Source organism: Mixophyes fleayi, chromosome 3 (assembly GCF_038048845.1).
Source record: "Mixophyes fleayi isolate aMixFle1 chromosome 3, aMixFle1.hap1, whole genome shotgun sequence".
Taxonomy (NCBI): Eukaryota; Metazoa; Chordata; class Amphibia; order Anura; family Limnodynastidae; genus Mixophyes; species Mixophyes fleayi.
Genome location: NC_134404.1, coordinates 269,209,011 through 269,231,418, shown reverse-complemented (window position 1 = coordinate 269,231,418; position 22,408 = coordinate 269,209,011). Strand labels below are relative to the sequence as shown.

General features: G+C 42.4%; 1 protein-coding gene across 1 annotated transcript; it reads right to left on the bottom strand.

Moving 5' to 3' along the window:
* Window positions 1-12,482: 12,482 nt before the first annotated feature.
* On the bottom strand, window positions 12,483-19,957 carry FBXO5 (F-box protein 5). The gene is made up of 5 exons (XM_075200712.1): window positions 19,732-19,957; window positions 15,984-16,680; window positions 15,387-15,477; window positions 14,899-15,072; window positions 12,483-13,307 (listed from the first exon to the last, which is right to left on the bottom strand). The coding sequence occupies exons 2-5, from the start codon at window positions 16,643-16,645 to the stop codon at window positions 13,056-13,058; spliced, it is 1,179 nt and encodes a 392-aa protein (XP_075056813.1). The 5' UTR covers window positions 16,646-16,680; window positions 19,732-19,957; the 3' UTR covers window positions 12,483-13,055.
* Between the last annotated feature and the right edge of the window lie 2,451 nt (window positions 19,958-22,408).

Sequence of the window (22,408 nt, the reverse complement as noted above, 5' to 3'; positions counted from 1 at the left end):
TTTAATGGCCAGGAGCTCCTTGTCACCGATACCGTAGTTCAGAACAGAACAGTCAGGTTGTTGGAGGATGGGTGCAGAGGAAAAGAGAGATTTTAAGGTAGCAAAGGCTTGGGTGGCTTCCACAGACCATACTTTGGCATTCGCAGACTTACGGGTCAGGGCGGTGATAGGTGCCACCAGAGTAGGTAGAGTATCCTTTAATAAACTGGCGATAATAATTGGAGAAGCCTAGGAACCGTTGTGTAGCTTTAAGGCCAGAGGGCTGAGGCCAATCTAGAATGGCCTTTAACTTGGTGGGATCCATTTGCAATCCAGTGCCATTAATGATATAGCCTACGAAAGGAACTTGTTTCTGTTCAAAGGTACATTTTTCTAGTTTACAATATAAATGGTTCTTCCTAATACGAGATAGAACCTCTAAGACATGTTTACGATGTGATACCAAGTCTTGGGAGAAGATGAAGATATCATCTAGGTAGATGACCACAAATTGGTACAACAGGTCTTGAAAGAGTTCATTCATGAAACCTTGAAAAACAGCCGGGGCATTGAACAACCCAAAGGGCATGACCAAGTATTTAAAGTGACCGTCCCGGGTGTTGAAGGCTGTCTTCCACTCATCCCCCTCCTTTATACGCACCAGGTTGTAGGCTCCTCTGAGGTCCAGTTTAGAAAAGATGGTAGCCCCCTCAATACGGTCAAATAATTCTGAGATTAATGGTAATGGCTACCGATTCTTTACGGTGATGTAATTTAAACCTCGATAGTCGATACAAGGGCGGAGGACCCGTCTTTCTTTTTTACAAAGAATAAACCTGCCACAGCAGGAGAGGAGGATTTTCAGATGAAGCCCTTTCTTAGATTATCTTGAAAATAGTCCTTTATATCCTTGGATTCGGGGATGGAGAGTGGATTCACTCAGCCTCGGGGCACTGGTTTACCAGGAATGAGGTCTATGCTACAGTCCCAAATTCTATGCGAAGGGAGTCTCGTAGCCTCCTGTTCACAAAAGACATCAGCAAAAATTTGGTGAGATAATCATTATTATAAAGGACTGAGGGAGGCTGAGTGAGGAGGCCCAACGACACAGCTCCCGAACATGTCAGGCCCTGTCGTTTCCCGGACGTTTGGAACAAGAATTCAGAATATGGCAGCTCCCTCCACAAAATAAACATATCTTGTTATGAAATCTCTTCTCCCTCTTCTCGGCCGACAGACGGGTAATTCCCAATTGCATTGGTTCCTCGGCGGAAGAACAGGTGTTTGGAAGTTAGAAGCTAAACGAATCATACTGCGTTGAGATTGTTCCCTCTCGGAATTACGCTCCTTGAAACCTAAATCAATCTTAACGCAGAGGGAGATGAGATCGTCCAGAGATGTAGGGAGTTCTTGAAATACCAGCTCGTCTTTAATCCGATCTGAAAGACCATGCCAAAATGTAGCCACAAGCCTCGTCGTTCCAGCGGAGTTCAGAGGCCATAGTTCTGAAGTGAACCGCATACTGACCCACGGGATGGTTTCCTTGGCGGAGACGCAATAAACCAGTAGCAGCATTGGAGACCCTTCCTGGTTCATCGAAAATCTTTTTAAAAGTGGACAAGAAGGTGGAGAAATTATGCAGGATGGGATCATTCCTCTCCCACAACGGGGACACCCATGCTAAGGCTTGACCAGACAGCAGTGATATCACATAGGCCACCTTAGCCTTCTCAGAAGGAAAATTCCCCGGCAGCAGCTCAAATTGAATGGAGCATTGGTTTAGGAATCCTCTGAAAAGTTTAGGGTCTCCATCAAACTTAGGCGGATTAGGTATCCGTAATTCAGAGGAAGAAGCTGTCGCTGCAGATGGGGGGTCCGGAGCCGCAACCACTGGTGCAGGAGGTCCGGTAGCCACTAAGGTGTTCTGAATAACATCCAACCGGGTAGATAAGCTCTGAAGGAATTTTAGAAGTTGCTCTTGGTTAGCCTCTTGTTTGTCCATTCTTCCCACTAAATGCTCCAGTAGTTCTTTAGCCGCTGGATCCATGGTCAGAGTAAACTGTAACGGATTACTGGATAACAGTACTAATCTTGATTAGCGCTGGCTTACCCGAGGTGCGAAGTCTGACAATCTCCCCGGTGTTCACCAAGAACCGCTGCAAGGCTGGATGTGTTTTGCTGCCAGGAGTCGCATGTCGCGGTCCTCAGGTTTGCCCCAAGATGTAGTACAGCGGAGTAGGAGCAGGATGAGAGTAGTCGGACAGGCCAGGTCAGTAGACAGGAAGATAATGCAGATAGAATCAGAAGGCAATCTCGGAGTCAATCAAGCCGGGTCGGTACACGGGTCACCAGAACAGATGTGTAGACAGCTAGCCGGGTCGGTACATAGGTATGGCTGTTAGACAGTCGCGGGCACCGCCGTGACACACATTACCTCTCTCCGACGTCCCAGCCGTCGCCATGACGACCGGGACGTTACTTCCGGTATTTCGGGCCGACCGTTGCCAGGGCAGCGGCCGGACGCCGAAAATAGGCTGTAGGCGCTCCGGCAGGCTGAGTAGCCGGGCGCATGTGTGACAGGCCAGCCTGTGGGCTGATTAATCTACAGGGGCTGTGCTTGATTCAGATCTAGGCTCTGATGGTGGTCTTCAGTACTTAAGGCAGTGAGGTCTGCAGCCTCACTGCCGGTGATAGTTCCTGTGTTCAGTCAGCTTAACCTGCTCCCTGCCTTGTTCCTGTTTTTTGGACTCGCTGCTGATTTCCCGTGTATGACCCTTGGCTTGGATTTGGACTTTGCTTGTGCTTCTTGTGACCCCTGACCTCTGGTTTTAATACCGATCTCCCTGTCTGCTCGTGACCCCTGATCTCTGGCTTGTATACCGTACTCCCTGTCTGCTCGTGACTCCTGACCTCTGCTTGGACCCCACTACGCTTGCCTGGGTTCTCCCCAGCCGGTACACACTTCACGACCCTCTGTCAGTCTGCGGCCCAGTCTGTCCCCACCATCAGGGGCTCCAGTGAACACCTGACTGACGGAGTAGACTCCGGGTTGTGTTGTGCCGGCTGGAGGGGTTCCTAACATTATAACCGGCCCACACACCGAGACGAGGTTGGAATGGATGCAAGCGGATCCACACTGTCTCCGGCACAAGCCCTAGCAGGCCATGTTGAGTCCTTGTATCAAATGATCCAGGGATTGGCTGAGCGTTTGTCCGTTCAAGAAGAAGCCGCGAAAACCTCACAACCCGCTCCGAGTTCCACCTTTGAACCTAAGATGAATTTGCCAGATCGGTTCTCTGGAAATAGATCCCTGTTTCAGAATTTCAGGGAGAGCTGCAAGCTCTATTTCCGGTTGAGACCCCGCTCCTCCGGTTCAGAGCAACAAAGAGTCGGGATTATCATTTCCCTCCTACAGGGTGACCCCCAGTCCTGGGCCTTTTCTTTGCCACAGACCAGTCCTGCCATGCAGTCCGTAGACGCTTTCTTTGAGGCATTAGGTCTACTGTATGATGACCCGGATCGAATGGCCTCCGCGGAAGCTCATCTACGTGCCTTGAAACAAGGCCGGCGGACGGCAGAGGAATACTGCGCTGAATTTAGTAGATGGTTACCCGACAGTGGATGGAATGACCCTGCCTTACGCAGTCAGTTTCGTCTCGGCCTGTCAGAACAGATTAAAGACTCTTTGGTGCAATACCCATCTCCTACCTCCCTGGAGGATCTGATGCACCTCTCCATTAAAATTGTCAGGAAATTTAAAGAGCGGAAAACCGAAAAGGAGGCATCTTCACCTCCGTCCGCCTTCATTCCTGTTTCCACGGATGGTGAGGAGCCTATGCAATTAGGAGCGTATCGTCTCTCTCCTGAGGAAAGAGACAGGAGACGATCACAAGGCTTATGTCTCTATTGTGGCACTGAAGGCCACTTCTCCCGTTCCTGCCCAAATAAGCCAGGAAAAGAGCATGCCTAGGGAACGAGGGGAAAGTTCACCTAGGTCTGCAAATTGTCTCCCCGAAAAATGCTGTATTGATCCCTGCACAGCTCACGTTCAGTGCTCGTTCTGTGGACCTGTCGGCCTTCATTGATAGTGGAGCTGCCGGCAACTTCCTTGACATCGGGTTTGCCCGCGCTGCTGGAATTACAATGGTAAAACTCAAATCTGCTATTACTGTCTGTGGCTTAGATGGAAGTCCGTTACCTGGTGGCAAGATTTCCTGGGAGACCCCACCACTACAGTTGAATATCGGAGCTCTCCATTCTGAGTCAATAACCTTCTTCCTATCGATTTTTCGTCGGTTCCCTTGATCCTGGGCCACCCATGGCTTTCTCGTCATAACCCTGTCATGGACTGGGTAAAAGGAGAAATTGTCCAGTGGAGCTCTTATTGTACACAGTCCTGCTTGTCACTGCCTCTGCGTGTGATTCAGTCTATTCCAGAGCAGCTTCCCTTCCAATATCATGAGTTCTGGGATGTGTTCTCCAAGAAGGCTGCTGATACTTTACCACCACATTGTGACTTTGACTGTGCCATCGAGCTTATTCCTGGTTCCAAGTTACCTAAGGGACGCTTGTACTCCCTCTCTGGTCCAGAGACCAAATCCATGCAAGAAAACATTGAAGAAAACTTGGAGAAAGGCTTCATCAGGCCATCTAAATCTCCTGTAGGAGCAGGATGCTTCTTTGTATCCAAAAAGGACGGAGGACTAAGACCTTGTATTGATTACCGGGGATTGAATCTTATCACAATCAAGAACACCTATCCCCTTCCGCTCATCTCAGTATTATTTGATCAGTTGAGAGGTGCTACTGTCTTCACAAAAATCGACCTTCGTGGAGCATATAACCTCATCCATATCAAGGAAGGAGATGAGTGGAAGACGGCATTCAATACGCACTCTGGCCATTACGAGTATCTGGTCATGCCGTTTGGCCTTAGTAATACACCTGCAGTGTTTCAGGACTTGATCAATGAGGTTCTTCGGGACTTCCTTGGTTGTTTCGTTGTCGTCTATTTAGATGATATCCTCATCTATTCCAGATCTTTGCCCGCACATCAGAATCACGTCAAACAAGTTCTACGAAGATTGTGAGAGAATCACCTTTATGCCAAGCTGGAAAAGTGTGAGTTCGAAGTGCAGAAGGTATCCTTTTTAGGTTACATAATCTCTTCTGAGGGATTCTCCATGGATCCAACTAAGGTTCAGGCTATTTTGGATTGGGTGCAACCAAACAATCTTAAGGCGGTGCAGAGGTTCTTGGGCTTCTCCAACTATTATAGAAGATTCATTCATGGCTTTGCGGACATTGTGGCTCCCATTGTCGCCCTGACCCGTAAAGGAATGGATCCAACTAATTGGTCGCCCCAAGCAGTAGCCTCATTCGAAAGCCTGAAAAAAGCCTTTGTCTCCGCCCAGGCCCTTAGACACCCGGATCCAGCTAAGACATTTGTTCTTGAGGTCGACACCTCTGACGTCGGTGCTGGTGCCATTCTATAGCAGAAGGATCCTCATACTAATCGACTACACCCATGTGCCTATTTCTCCCGTCAGTTTTCTTCAGCAAAAGCCAACTATGATGTCGGTAATAGAGAACTATTGGCAATCAAATAGACCTTCGAGGAGTGGCGGCATTGGCTGGAGGGTGCTTTACATCAGATCTCTGTCATTACCGACCACAAGAACTTGCAGTATATTCAATCGACCAAACGTCTAAATCCCAGACAAGCCCGTTGGTCGTTATTTTTTACCCAATTTAATTTCCTGATCACCTATCGACCAGGTTCCAAAAATGTCAGATGCTCTGTCCAGAAGTTTCTTGGCACACCACGTTCCAGTTACAAACCCAGAGCCTATTATTCCTCCTTCCGTAATCCATGCTGGGTTAAGCCAGGATCTGAGTATCACTCTTCAGAGATTACAGAGATTAGCCCCTGATACTACTCCGGAGCGACGTCTCTTTGTTCCATTTCATCTAAGGAAGGCTGTTCTTACAGAGGCGCATAATAGTAGGTCTGCTGGACATCCTGGAATAAACAAGACGTTGGAAATCCTTTCCCGTACGGTCTGGTGGCCATCCTTGTCTGCTGACGTCAAGAGTCATGTCCTCTCATGTGAGATTTGTGCCAGAAACAAAGTCCCCAGGACTTGCCCGGTAGGTCAGTTGGTTCCATTGCCCATTCCTGCAAAACCTTGGACACATTTGTCCATGGACTTTATTGTTGATTTGCCACCTTCTGCAGGACACAATACTATTTGGGTTGTGGTAGACCGGTTCAGCAAAATGGCACATTTCATCCCATTAACCAGGCTTCCTACCACTCGAGATCTGGCCATTCTCTTCATACAACATATTTTTCGGCTCCATGGACTTCCTTCTGATATTGTTTCCAATCATGGTTCACAATTCATAGCGCAATTCTGGAAATCCTTCTGCACCCTTCTCGGAATCAGGATCAGTCTGTCATCTGCATACCACCCTCAGTCTAACGGGCAAACTGAAAGGGTCAACCAGTCACTTGAACAGTTCCTCCGATGTTATTCTTCTGAATTCCATGACAATTGGTCCACTTTGCTGCCCTGGGCAGAGTTTGCCTACAATAACTCATCTCACTCAGCTACTCAAACTTCCCCGTTCTACTGTAACTTCGGTTTCCCCCCCAGGTCTAATTCTCTATATTCTCTCAAATCTGCTGGTATCCCGGAGATTCGTCCCACAGCTGCTGATCTGAAAGTAATTTGGAGCAAAGTTCAGTCCTCCTTGAAGAAGTCCTCATTGTCTGCTAAAAAAAATTCGGATCGCCACCGTACCACCTGCTCATTCAAAGTGGGCCAGAAAGTGTGGCTGTCAACTCGAAATGTTAGGCTCAGACAGCCTTGTAAGAAACTGGGGCCTAAATTTATTGGTCCGTTCATGATTACCAAACAGATCAATCCGGTAGCTTTTAGATTGAAGATTCCTGGCTCACTAAAGATTCCCAACACGTTTCATTGTTCGTTACTTAAGCCAGTATTATACCTGAATCAATCCCAGCCTACAGGGCTTTCTGTGGGAAATAGGAACATACCACAAAAATTTTTGGTCCAGAAGATTCTCGACTCTAAAAGAGTGCAGGGGCAGGTGCACTTCCTAGTACAGTGGAAAAATCGTGGACTAGAAGAGCGGTCCTGGGTCCTGCGAAGACGGCTTCATGCTGCCAAACATTTAAATGAATTTTTCAAAAAATTCCCTAAGAAACCTGGGTGTCGGGGTTCTTTGACCCCTCCTCAAGGGGGGTGTACTGTTAGACAGGCACCGCCGCGACACACATTACCTCTCTCCGACGTCCCGGCCGTTGCCATGATGACCGGGACGTCACTTCCGGTATTTCGGGCCGACCGTTGCCAGGGCAACGGCCGGACGCCGAAAATAGGCTGTAGGCGCTCCGGCAGGCTGAGTAGCCGGGCGTATGTGTGGCAGGCCAGCCTGTGGGCTGATTAATCTACAGGGGCTGTGCTTGATTCAGAGCTAGGCTGATTGGTGGTCTTCAGTACTTAAGTGAGGTCTGCAGCCTCACTGCCGGTTATAGTTCCTGTGTTCAGTCAGCTTAACCTGCTCCCTGCCTTGTTCCTGTTTTTTGGACTCGCTGCTTATTTCCCGTGTATGACCCTTGGCTTGGATTTGGACTTTGCTTGTGCTTCTTGTGACCCCTGACCTCTGGCTTGTATACCGTACTCCCTGTCTGCTCGTGACCCCTGACCTCTGGCTTGTATACCGTACTCCCTGTCTGCTTGTGACCCCTGACCTCTGCTTGGACCCCACTACGCTTGCCTGGGTTCTCCCCAGCCGGTACACACTTCACGACCCTCTGTCAGTCTGCGGCCCAGTCTGTCCCCACCATCAGGGGCTCCAGTGAACACCTGACTGACGGAGTAGACTCCGGGTTGTGTTGTGTTGTGCCGGCTGGATGGGTTCCTAACAATTACCCAGTATTTTCTATTACTATGACTACTATGACTACAAATAAATGTTGATGATGCAATAGTAAATGAGTTGAAGTGATAAAAAGAGCATGTAAAGTGTAAACTACAACGGACTGAACGGGCATTGTGGCAATATAAATAATCCAGCAAAATATGTAAAAAGGAAATCAGGCTAAAAACAGATTGCTAACAATAGCAAGTTTATTTTCAAGTACATAAATGTAATGCAATTATATTTAAAATATTTGTGTGCCCTGTATACAGGTCTGCTTTGTTTGTTCTAATTAGGTAAAGCTGCTCGAGATAACCCATGTGTCACAAGCTCTAGTAATACTTGCCATCTTTTTCCTTTCACACATATCTTGGCACCCTGTTTTTCAGTTTAATTTATTACCAGTCACACACACTAACATCCAAAGAGTCAAACGCATAATGTATGCATGAAAACCTGGTTTCCTGCAATTGCATTAGTGTAAGGAGTCCGCTTTTTACCACGGCACCGTATGCACAACATATGCCATTGTGTACTTACAAGCAAGCAATTACAGAATTAAACATTTTAATCTTTTTTTAGACAATTACCGTATTTTTCACTCCATAAGACGCACCTGACTATAAGACGCACCTAGTTTTAGAGAAGGAAAACATACACTGGCCCCTTCACACACACACACACACACAAAATACACTGGTCCCTTCACACACACACTATATTAACACACTGATCCCCACTCTTAGACACACATGCTATGTTAGCACACTGGCACACACACACAGTATAGCCTCCAGCGCGCGCGCGCGCACACACACACACACACACACACTATAGCCTCCAGCGCCCACACACAAACAGTATAGCCGCGCGCACGCGCACACACACACACACACACACACACACACACACACACACACACACAGTATAGCCTCCAGCGCCCACACACACACACACAGGCGCACACACTATAGCCTCCAGCGCCCACACACAAACAGTATAGCCGCGCGCACGCACGCACGCACGCGCACACACACACACCCTTATCTTATTCCCTCAGGTGTCTTCAGCGCTGCGGATCCTCCTGAAGGAAGAAAATAAAACTTACATGTCCAGCGTGGAGAAGCAGGTCCCGGCCAGGCTGCAGATCCTCCTGCCTATCTGTGAGGACCTAGCTATCACATGGGACTTCCCATGTGATAGCTAGGTCCTCACAGATAGGCAGGGGGACAGAGGCTCAGGAGGATCTGCAGCCTGGCCGGGACCCGCTTCTCCACGCTGGACATGTAAGTTTTATTTTCTTCCTTCCTTTCTGACATGCAGTATTCGCTCCATAAGACGCACACACTTTTCCCCCCACTTTTTTGGGGGGAAAAAGTGCGTCTTATGGAGCGAAAAATACGGTAAATATTGATAACACTATCTAAAAATGTAATAAAAATCTAGTTTCCACATTGCAACATCCTGCTCCTTTTTAAAATGTGTGAATATATATATATATATCATTATAATCTTATTTCTGAACACTTTTTTAATTGAGTAATGGATAACATTTGTAGCCTGTTTCCTCAAGCTCTTGTAACACTACTGCAAAGAAAAATTTGGTTTTATCTTAAACCAGTAGAAAATTAAATACCTTCCAAAAAACAACAAATTGAAGTCAGTGGTCACCATTTTGAACAGATCTACCAGTGTTCAAACTGAGATCATGGAATACTGAATAAATCAGACAAAGCCACTAAAGACTGATGTAATTCTGTGGCTCAGTTCATTAGTGTGTCACATTACTCTTGCGGAGTAATTCATTTAGAAAAAAAGATATGCAATGTATGTCCAAAACGGCTGTAGAACAGCCTTGCTCATTATGCTTGTGCCCAATAGAGCTGCGAGCAAAAATTATATTTTTACCATACCAACTGTAAAAAATGCACAGCTGCATTGTCTTCAGGAACATTGCAGCTAACTGAATCTTCCCCTTAATGTAAACACCATTAGGATAATCACTGTCTGGATTAAATAGTTCAGTTTTAGAAATTATAAATCCCTGTGAATACAATAAAGATTGAATTCTCACCACAATGCACCATTTGATAACAAAAACTTAAAAATACACAAGCTAGGATCTCTGCATTGCACCTATTCTAATAGATATAAACAAGGGTGTGCAATTTAAGGTTTTGTTTATAGTTATGCAGACCATAAAAAAAATGTGAAGTGCTGCTGGGAAGTCTTGTATGATTGGAGCATCTACAATCACCGCAATACAAGTCTCCCGCAATGTTCCATCGTTGTTCTAGAAACTCCAGTATATTTCATACAAATATAACAGTATTGAAATCCCAAAATCACTGTGGTAGAAAATTAGAACCATGTTAGATACCATTCACAACATCTTTTATATGGGTTCTTCACAACTTCTCCAACCTAGACTATTACTTTGCGAAACCCATTGCAGTCTGCACAAAGCAGCTGTGCAGAAACAGAAAACTGCTGGAGCACTTTATGAAAGCACCAAGATTCAACACACTAGAATAGTTATCGAGTTGGAAACACATGGTGCACCTTCACCTAGGAGACGCACATTTGTAGCATTGTGTTTTGTTCCAGTACCATCACAGTGGCATTTCAGACAGTTAACTCATGGAAACAGCACAGGAGCTGAACAGTCTAGAGCAGTGGTTCCCAAACTTTCTCAGTTCGAGGCACCCTTAGGGTCACCATAATCTTTCCAAGGAACCCCTAAGCCAAAATAATTACCGGATAGTCCCGTTTTTTAAGTAGTTGGGTCAAAATGACACAAGATGTATTTAGACCCCTACACCATATTTCTCTGTCCCCCCCTTCACTTACCTTCTTTCCTGACATCTTCTCTGCTGCTGCTCCTCACTGAGGCTGACGGACGTGATGATGTCACGCCCGGCAGTCAGTGAGGAGGATCCGGCGCTGTATGATTGGAAAGTTTGTTTTGGTTTTTTTTCCTTCTTTTTATTGCTAGGGATCGCGGCACCCCAGGGAGCCATGGCGCACAATTTGGGAACCGCCGGTCTAGTGGAAGAAAGGTGTCAGCCCTTTTCAGAATTTAAAAAAAAAAAACCAAAACAAAAAAAGCAACATTTCTTCCATCTTTCGGTAAAACAAGTTATTTTAGAATAGAATTTGCAAATATAAAACATAAGTGTGCATACAAAAGTATTGCTACAGGCCAGTATTTTCCTAGGCTGCGGACGTGATCAGACTTAATTTCATCACGTGTTCTCCTCCAGCCTATGGGAAAGTAACACAAGTCATGTGATTACAGGACACGGAACTACGGCAAGTTAAGTTTTACTAACATATTATAATATCAAGAATTCTCTCGATATTGTCATATTGTATAAGTTAAGAGGAAAGCTTTATATACTTTCTTGTGAATTTGATTTTATGAATGTTAGTTATTGCTGATAATTGATTGGTAGATGCCCTTTTATGACAATATAAAGGGGACCTACACTCTTTCTCAGTATACACCTTGAAAAAGACCCCTAGAGGGTCGAAACGCATTGGTATGGGACTTGTATCTGACTGTGACTGCCATTACTCCATGTGGAAGACTGCTTCCCATTTCAGATCAAAGATCTTGTTATGTGCATTGATCTTCAGCTTGCTCTGGTAAGCAGTCATTTACACTAGTCCAGGATTGTTGTATTTATGTTTTTATACTGCTACAATTTGTTTTTTTAATAAAAGTCCTTTAAAGGATAATACACTATGAGAATTTTTATTTTCTTCTCAATATATATGGTGTGATGACATCTGAGGATATCTACATGAAGAAGTCCTAAAGGAGAAAATTCAATCCCGATATGAACTAACCATTGATGTTCCATAAGAATTTACCACCCAAAGTAATTATTGTGGAACAGCTTATGTGAACAAATGGACTAAATGGTTGATAACTACTCTCTCCTGGTTGTTCTTTGTTTGGTTGGTTATTGATTTTATATTGTTCTACTGTTGTATCTAATCCATATATTTATATGGTATTAACATAACCTCTATGCAAAGACATTCATATATGAATGTCACATCCTAGGGATTTCAACATTAGCGCCTATGGGAAGTGCTATTTTGTAGGTTATGTTTTACATGAGATGAAGGGGTGACATTCTAGTGACACTTCAAAGGCTGCTTTTGTAGGAGCGCTCTACCATTGGCTTTGTTTTGATATTGTTAGAGCAGTAATTTCCCCCTCAATATCACTAATCATTTACTATTGTACATGTACACATTTGAGGTATCGATTTGTGCTAATGGCATTCTGACTCAGGTCACAACTTTAAATTTGTAATAATTTATTTAACATCGTGCAAATAAAAATACTGCACACGTACATGAACTGACCATGGAAAATAAAAAAAGACAGACTTACATTTAAAACTATTTACATCTATGTACAAAATGTGTTGCATTATTTCATAAAAACTGAAAAAAGCAAAAAGAAATACATTTGTTTTTGAAAAGCATAAAAGCAGGATCTGTAACCCATGACAAAGAGACCAATACAAATTACTAAAAACATTTTTAAATATATTTGAGTTTAAATGAAATGTACAGGGAAAAAAATTTAGCAACTTAAAACAATTTAAAAGTAAATGGAGTTTCTGAATTTGCACATTGTGCAGTAACATTGCAACATTTACACACAATGGTCAAACCTCTCCATGATGTAGCAGCTACATAATGGCATGCTATATTTTGTTTATCCTCATTAATGTCATTTAAACACTATGTTAATGATACCCCTTAAATAATACTCAAGGTTACATTTATACACCGAAGTGAGAGGGCAATAAGGTAAACTGGAAATAAAGAGGCAGCGATGAGTACCAAATTAAGTCACACTAGCTGGTTTGGAGGCAGGATTCAGTCATTCAACACCCAACTCCCACAAATAAGTAATTCATTGCTGTATAATTCAGATGTCAACAGCTGTGGCTATGCAAATTCTACAGAGACGTCTGTTCATTATACGTAAACATTTTTTGATAGACCTTAAAATATACTTTTCTTTCTTTTTCAACACAGGTTTGCTATTTTATGGTTGCATCTTCAATTGCAGATATTTGTTCAGTCTTTTCTTTTAAAACTTAAAGTCTTCGCAGATTATTTTTGCTCTTTTTACTTCCAGGAAGAGATTCTAGTAAGTTTTGGCGATTTGCACTTTTTCTGGTCACACAATCTTTGGAAAAATGAAATTCACAGTTGCAAAGTGTGCAAAAGTCCAACTGACAACTTTCCCGTGTGCAAATTGCTCTGTGTTGCAAGGTGTCATACTTAGCAGGAGAACCACAGTCTCTACAAACTTTAAGGCTTTGGTTATTAATCAGTGTTTTCCCAACCTATCAAACAAGAAAAAAAAGTTGGTCATTATTAAAAAAGAAAATCTGACTTTAATGCACTTTTAATAACCACCCCTGGAAGACATGAGTTAAATTTAATATCTGGTTTTAAATAATGCTGGGGGTAAACCAATAACATACATAAGTACATAAGGGCTCATTTACATCAGTTAAAAGCAGACGCGGGCTGGGAGAGGCGTGGCCGGGGGGCACACAGGCGGCCGCATCTCATGAAAAGGGATGCGGCCGCGTCATTGATGACGCGGCCGCATCCCCTGTCATGTGATGCGGCCGCCTGTGCGCTGACGCGGCCGCATGGGAAAGAATTGTATTTTGCAGCCGGGGGGGGGGGGGGGGGGGGGGGGGCGGCCGGTCGGCCTACCCCCCGGCCCTAATAGCGGCCTGACCTAGCGGCCCGGGGGGACGATGCCCCCCTGCCCAGCCCGCCACTGGTTAAAAGAAACACTTTAATGAAAGTAAAGCCTATGTACACAACCAAGTGACCATTGAACTCAACATTACATATCATGCAGTATGCTCACAACCCAAATATTAGGTTAACAGATGGCTCATCAAGTTGGTGAGATGCCATCCAATAAAAGATTACCCTGCTATACAATTTATCAGTCTCTAGGAAGCGAGGGAAAATTCATCTGTTTAGGTGTGCCCTACAATATCCCCACCCCCAAACAATGGAAAACAATTCTATGTAGTAAATTATAATTTTAAACATGTAAAGGTAAGCAATAAAATTTCTAGCAATCGTTTCCCATTAAAACTTCCATTTCCAGGGGTCCACTCAAAGATTGCAGGCCCAACAATTTTTTGCGCATTTTAACATTGTTACGCTTTGCAAGGACAGTGTGCTTTCATTGGGGGCCATAGTTGAGTAATACTAAATTTATGAGCATTGTAGAAGTGGAGAAAGCCAAGACAAAGGGGCGTATTCAATTGTTATCGGTAACGCTAAAAAACGAGCGCTCAAAAAATATTACCGTTCATACGGTAATATTGCGAGCGAAAAGCGTTAATACGGTAGTTTACTCGCGAAATTTCAGCTCACAGCTCAGGGAGCAGCGAGCTGAAATTCCGCGAGTAATTACCGTATTAACGCTAAGATTTTTTGAGCGCTCGTTTATCAGCGTTACCGCTAACAATTGAATACGCCCCAAAAACTTTAAAACACACTTCCTCCATGACCTGATACCACAACCTTCAAAAGAGATGGTAAATATGGGTACTTTATTAAAAAGTGGGGGCATTTTGTTGGTCCCATAAGAAAACATGTGTAAGCAAAATAAAAAAAGAAAAAAAAAAAGAAAAGAAAAGGATTTTTTTTATTCCAACCTCCTCCCTCCTTTTGGTATAATATGTAAACATAGATCATCCAAGGCTATGTTGAAATATGTAAACAGATAATAGGCGTTATGACAGACGATTCAGGCCTTCGTTGTGATCGGAACACACTGGTGACACCATTACACCACATCAACAAGATCGCTGACCTTTGTGTCCGATTAGAACTTAGATGTCCAGGAAGTTTTAAGAAGTTAAGTTCTCTTATGCAATCACATCCATCTACAAGACTTACCTCATTAAACTCTGAAAAGCGGCTGTGAAATATTGCTTGCTTGTTCTTTTTGTTACTTTTTTTCTTAGAAATACAACACACAGCACTGGCAGCCTTTTGTACTGAGGCGAGGGGCAGCCTAAAGAGAGAAGAGTCACGTGTTGCAGTATATTCCGATTTCTTTGCTTCTTTTTCCTGTTTAAGACAATATGGTAAGAAGTTACACTCTATCCCATTACGAAAGAGTAATGTCAAGTGTTATTTTGGGGAATTCAGCATGGACATAAGGACAATTTCCCAACACATTTTTTTAATCTCAAATAATGTAGTCAATCCTGGAGGGTCAGAGAATATTAAACCACCAAAGGATTTGGTGGTTTGCCAAAGTACTACGAAGAAAGTATCTGGTCCCCCTAAACAGGGGGACAAGGAATGAATCATTTGGGCTAAAAGGCAAGGATTTAAAATAAAGTGAAATGTGACTATAAACCAATGAAACAAATACTTACACATATTTCTTTATGACATTGTCTATACACACTGTAAGCAAAGTTGTCTCTCTGCAAGATTTTTCTCCATGTTGTGCTCACACTGATGACACTATTAGACAAAGAGTGGTTTAGTGAATAACGGTTTTAAATACAAAGCAATATATGCAAGAAAACTAGACAGTTAAAAAGACTATAAAACATACAAATCAAAGCGCTAGCATTAAGATCCAGCCTCAACCCCCAGTGAAAGGCAGCAAAGAACGCTACATCCCAACATGGAAAATAAATAAATACAAATATCATGGTATGGATGGAATGCCACATCAGACTATAGGCATTTGGAACATTAGATAACCATACAAAATGGGTCACAAGTTAAAAAATACATAAACTGCACTCCTGAAGAAGGATCTAGATATAGCCTGCAGATCTGTCTCCCGGTAGTCCCAATCTTCTATTCTATGATTAGCCACAGGGCAGAACCCCCCCCCCCCCAAAAAACAAACAACAAAAAACACTCCTCTTACACTGACCAAAAAAACATACAGCATTTGCATGTGATTTCAAGTGTAGCGCAATTCGGTAATTGGCTACAACAATAAGTGACAAACTCACTTTATTAAATCAATTGCACGAAGATGTCTTAAAATTTTGCTGAGCAGATGCTTGAAGTCTCTCTGGAAAAGCTCTCCAAGAATGTCCAGTTTCTCCAATCCCATTTTTTTACCAATTAGTTTATCAAGGCCAAAGGTTCCACGGGAAGCCACTTCTTCAACAGTGTCCCAGTTAACCTTTGGACTTCTTTTAGAGATTTTCTTCAACGTGGAACACACTGCTTCCTCGAAGCGGAGTACAGGCAATGAATTTGTGCATAAGACCGGGATAATTTTTTCATTCTGTGAGGTTTGTTGCTTTGGTGTCTCAAACAGTTGAATGGATGGAGTGCTAGGGCTAAATTCATCATTATCTTGGTACTGAGAATCATTGTGCAGGATTGAAGAATAGCCACTGTCCTGAAGAGGACTACAATCCACATTTGTTTCAACCTCACCTAGCCTATGTAGAAGATTTTCCTTGTTATACACAGGTTTATCTTTAATTGTATCCACTTGTATAGGAGAAAAATGTCCAACACCATTTTCCAAGTACTCAGGCTTCAGTGGGGATTCACATCCTTTGCAAGGTTCATAATCATGCTTGGTTGGACTAGCAACTGGTTTTAATTTTGAAGGTGACAACTTCTTCGGTGATTGGTAACTTTTATGACCACACAACATTTTAATACTTGTGTGACAATGCCAGATGGAAAAGCCTGCAAAGTAAATAAAGGCAAATTGATATTCGGTATTAAGGAAAACAAAGTTATATCCAAAAGCTTGAAATTATTCTCAAATGTGAGAGACTAAATACAATGAATGTTATTTATCATTGTTGATTGGTAAAGCTCCAGAGCTCAATATTGTTGGGCAGTGGTGAAAAGAAGACATACATAAAACAGGGAATGTACAAGAAAAACAATATAAATGCACACATGAAAAACAAACAGTAGCAGGGGGCGCCCTGTCATGAGAGGAGTGAAGGCACAACTGCAAAGAGGAATGAGTGTGACTCAGAGTGGATATTGGGACAGTTGCAAATGTTTTACTATGAGTAGTATAGTTGGGAGTAGGTCCTAAAAAAACAGATGGATTTTCACAGCGTTTAATGGAGATGCGATTGGTGCAAGAGTTAGAGCGTGATAAGGAACTCCACTCCATAAGAGGGCATGAGAGAAGTCTTGTAGGCAGAAGTGAGGTGGTTACCAGCAACCCCCCGACGTTTTGATACCGAAGGGCTCCTTCCCGACCAGGCTCCAGGACGACTGATGTGCCAACAGACTGGAAGCAATCGTGATGACTGAAGAAGCCGGCGCGATTGCTTCCAGTCAGTTGGCACATCAGTCGTCCTAGAGCATGGTCGGGAAGGAGCCCTTCAGGATCAAAACGTTGGGGTAAGTCTTGTCGGAATAATCGCCATCATTATTCCATACCCCACCCGTTACCAGAGGCACAAGTAAGATGTGGATCCAAGAGTGCAAGTATTTTAAGAGGAGATTTGAGATGTATGACAGTTGTTGAGGGCTTTGTATGCAAGGGTGAGTCATTTGAACTGGATTCTGGAAGACACAAGAAGTCAGTGTAGGGACTTTTAAAGTAGATGTGAAGCTTTATGAAAGATCACCCTTCCAGCATTTAAGTTGGATTGAATCAGGGGAAATATGGGTGAGGGGGAATGACAAATATGAGAAGACTGCAGTAGTCAAGGCGGGAGAGGAGATATATTTCTAAAGGAAAGGCAACAGGATTGGTAGACTGAATGCAAGCAATATTGCAGAGAACGGAGTCAACGTGACACCAAGGTAACGGGCTTGGGAGACTGAGTAGATTGTGGTGTTACTGACAGTGAGGAAGACTTGAGGACAAGTGGTAACTTGGAAAGAGGGAAGATAAGGTACAAAGAAATGTCAAGTTTAAAATGAGCCACTAAACTTGCGTGAACACAAGCGTGAAATCTGGGTACAAAGAGGGCTGTGTCTTAGCTCGAAGAATATATATTATTGTTTATGTGTATAGTGCCACCATATAACGCACCACCATACAAGAATATTTAATCATTCACATCAGTCTCTGGTCCCATTGGAGCCTAGTGTCTAGATTCCCTACCAAACACACACACACACACTGACTAGGGTCCATTTTTTTTGTCCACAGCCAATTAACATACTAGTATGATGTTGGTCAGTAGGAGGAAACCCATGCAATCATGTCAAGAATACACAAACTCCACCTACATAGGGCTCTGGTTTTAACTGAACCTTTACCCCAGGCAGGGCAGTATGTCAGAAAGTTATATGTATTTTATAAAATAGTTTTAGAAATTTTCCATAACAAACTAGAGAAATGCCATTTGCCCTATTGAGGTACATCAGCCAAGTGCATTCCTACCCCCCCCCTTCCACAACAAACAACAAAAAAAAAACATCTTACACATGTGCTGATTACTACAAGTCACATGCAATAGCCATGTCACTGGCATTTTCTTAATGCCAGTGTGTAGCCAGCACCTGTAATATAGATGGCTAAGAAGAATCATTTAACTTTTTTGTTAATTACTAGTATTGATTATGCAAAGCAAAACAATATTACTTGTGGCAATTCTTAAGATTTAATTCCCAAAAATGGGAGGGTACAGGTAATGGCAAAGTTAAGCGTTCATTTGTATTTTTCCATTTACCAAGAGTAAAATAGTTACATATTTATTGCCATGAGCGTAATTAAAAATGCACCTAAACACACATAAAATGTATGGATCAAATAGGAATAAATAAATAAATACAGAAAAGATGATCCTGACCCAATAACCTTTTAAGTATTACCATTATAGAGATGCCACACAAAACAGTTACCTACTGCAATAATTTGAGTAAAACTTAAGGAAAAATGATGAACACACAAAATTTACCTTAAGCTTAAGCAAAACTGAGTAATTTCAGAGAATAAAAGTAAACGAAAAGTGTATGCTTTACGTAATCAATGGTGGGAGTATGTATTTTAGTACACATTATTGTTAATCTCACAATAACTGAGTTACATTTAATATGTCAAATTTAAAAACAAAAAGGATAAATAAATTAAACATCGTTGATTTCTAAAAACGTAAAGTTAAATACCCCAAATAACTCGTCACCACCCAATCTACGAGCGCCATTTTCTGACCGCCTAATTTATGTTTACCTTCATAAATCCAGGAAAAAACAAAACAAACAAATATATTACGATTGCTTATTAGCAAAGTTAGAGAATGTATAGTTTTAACTGAAGTTAATTTTTTAGCGAGTAATCTCCCTCCCCCATCACAAGATGGTGATGCAGCATGTTTTGGCGGGTGCTGGGCACTTAATAATAGTTGCAAGGTCCAGATAAAGAGTTTGGTTAATTAAACTAGTAAAGTGGCCCCATATGTGTCCCCTAAACCATTTTGAAGTCATAACGTGGTTCGTGAATTGACAAGAGTCATGTACAGTATATGCAATGGTCAAACCTAGTTATATTGTGAAAAGACACAGGTTTACTTAATAGCCCACATAAATAGATGTCAGGTAGATTATATATTCTAAATTTAGTTTAAATAATTTCCCTGCTTATACAGATAAGAAGCTTTCCCACCAAAGTCGACCCCCTCCCCCCACAGTACAGCGAACGCGCTGTACATTGTTATACGACTAGTAACTAATGTAATACACAGACTACTTATACTCCCGATGCAACGCTACCATTTTAAACAAATGAGAGGTTAGTAGCCTGCACGAAGAAAAGACACTTACTGTATCTCAAACCGGAGCTCTTTGGATTTAAATCCCAGATTACAGGAAATGATTTTGCAGATTCATAAAATTAAAATAGTTTAAAAGCGATTTATCATTAATAATAAAAAAAATGTCCAAAGGCAAACTCGGTCTCACTGTGCTTAAATCCCCGCCACTCAACATACAAAGGCTTTAATGAGCCGGAGCTGCCTCTGTCATCTAAATGGCGCCAGCTGCTCGAGCAACTTGTAAAGTTTGAATTTCGCGACAAAAACGTCTCTCCAATCATAACCGTCTTCCGGTCTTCAAGTGGCCAATGAGACAATAGCTGGCGCCTAGTTATTTTCCGATTCTTACTAGTTCACCCTGCTCGCACTGCCCTGAACACGTCCCTACTTCAGGGCACACGAATCGCCATTTTATTATCTGGCACTGCAGAATGTTAACCTTAAATAACTTTAGAAAACAAATTAGGTCGGTTATAATGTCACTTAACTAAGTAAGGAGTTGTTTTAAATTACATAATTTTGATTTAATAATATATGCTGTATATAAGTGATAGAGTGGTCTATTTAATAAACCATAAACCATGCAGAAACTGCTTTTGTCATATGATTTAGGCATTTCCAAGTTATATTGCTATGTTACAAAACTCTAATGCAAGAGATATAGAAAGCACCTGCATAAGGCTAAGTTTTGCATTAAACTTCAGTCCTCATAATTTAGAATGGGGACTATGGTCTGGGGCTTTTTAACAAGCTCAAAAAAAGCATAGCTTTTCAGAGCTTGAGCTTGTTGGTTACCCCATTTAAAGATGGTATTAACCTTTCTACCTTATGGTGAGGTGAGGTGAAAGAGCACTGCAGAAGAGGGATCTTTGTATCCCTCACCTCAGCCTTCCTGTTTCCTCTGGTTACTATTGCAAAATGGCTTTGCACATGCGTGACCTTCGGTCATACTTGCCAACTCTCCTGGAATGTCCGGGAGAGTGTGGCAATCTCCCGGATCTGCCCATTTCCTAGTGAAGGAGGCAGACTTTGGTTCTCCGGGAACCGCAGCGTTTGGCCAAAATGACGCGATTTTCGGAGCCCCACACCCTGCACGCCCACCTTCCCCAGCAGGCTCCCGGATCATACTTGCCATAAGTTGGCAAGTATGCCTTAGGTAGGGCATGCACAAAACAATTTTGCGATAGTAACTGGAGAGGAGAGACAGACTACCGTAGATTTAAAGGTAAGTAAAGTCATTGCAAGGACAGCATCCTATCAAATGTGTTATCTCGGGATTTTTAATAAATGCTTATAAAAATTCATCTGTAATAGCTGCAAATCATATTATAATGAACAGGGCCCCGTTAATTAATAAATAGGCCCTACAGAAAGCTAATTTAAAGCAATGGTTAAGGACTTTTTGCTTGAATGTATTATAGGGTATGACGCTTCCTGTCTTTCCCTGCCAGTCAATTCTAGTTAAACAGTGCTTAAAATATCTATCAGTGTATTACTTTTTCCTGCAAACTCTTCAGTCACATGGGGGAAAATCAATTCCTAGCAATGAGCCGCCAAACATGACTGCTGCACTCATTATCAGGAACTACGGTACCTTGTACTTTAAAGCACAATGTAATTTTTTAAAAAACAAAACAGCAAAAGAAAAAGTATTTATTAACAAGTATATTTTTTATTGTATAACATACATACATTATAACATACATGTCCATATGGTACCCTTAAATCTCAAGCACTGCAGATAATAGGTCCCATACCTATATTATACTTGGCTGCAACACGAGTGACATGGTTAAACATGTAACTATTAAGAAAATACTTAGCAAGCATGGAATGACAAGGGAAATCTACATAGAAAACCTAACTTTATAGTTTATTATAAAAGCTGTGTCTATCACAATATGCCCCGATTTTCCAGCATATACAGCCCCAAGATATCCATCCTAAATATTTAGTCAGGGTCGGAACAAGGCATTGGCAGGCCCAATACAAATATTTGAGGGCAGATTCAATTGGCCAAGAACATCGCAGGCACGCTTTATTACCGTTTATATGGTAAAAAGTAACCCTTACTTTTGCTTGCACATGTTACTTTCATTAAAAAAAAAATCACTGCATAGTCTCTCGCAGCCCTTACAGGACATTACGCAGCAATTTTTTTTTACTAATTGAATCTGCCCCTTGGGGTTGGTTTGGTGATTCCAGCCCACTCCTCCCAATGCCCTGTTCTTCTGCACATGCATTTCATCACCACTGTGTCTAAATGCGTCAGTGCTTTGGTTTCTTGTTAAGTTCTGGTAGTTGGATGTATCTTAATAAAACATTTGTAACAAAATCCTAAGGATTTCTATCAGGGGACGAGATGTTCCAAAAAGAGCACTTTTTCTACACATCATTGCTGCACTAAAGGCTCCAGGGCAGACGGAGCTGTAGAGGATAAGGCGAGCTAGCCGCTCCTCCCTTTTCTGCTATTATACCCACTATTCTGTGGGTACTTAAACAATTGGACCTCTTAAACAGTTACCGTATGTTCCTAAGAAAATTTGGGATACAATTACCAGCTATGGATATTTTTATCCTCACAATCTATGAGATCATACAGCATTTACATTGTGTTACATAGTGACAAGATCCACAGGAAATCAATACACTCAATCAGAGGGTGTTTATTATACGTTTGATTATAC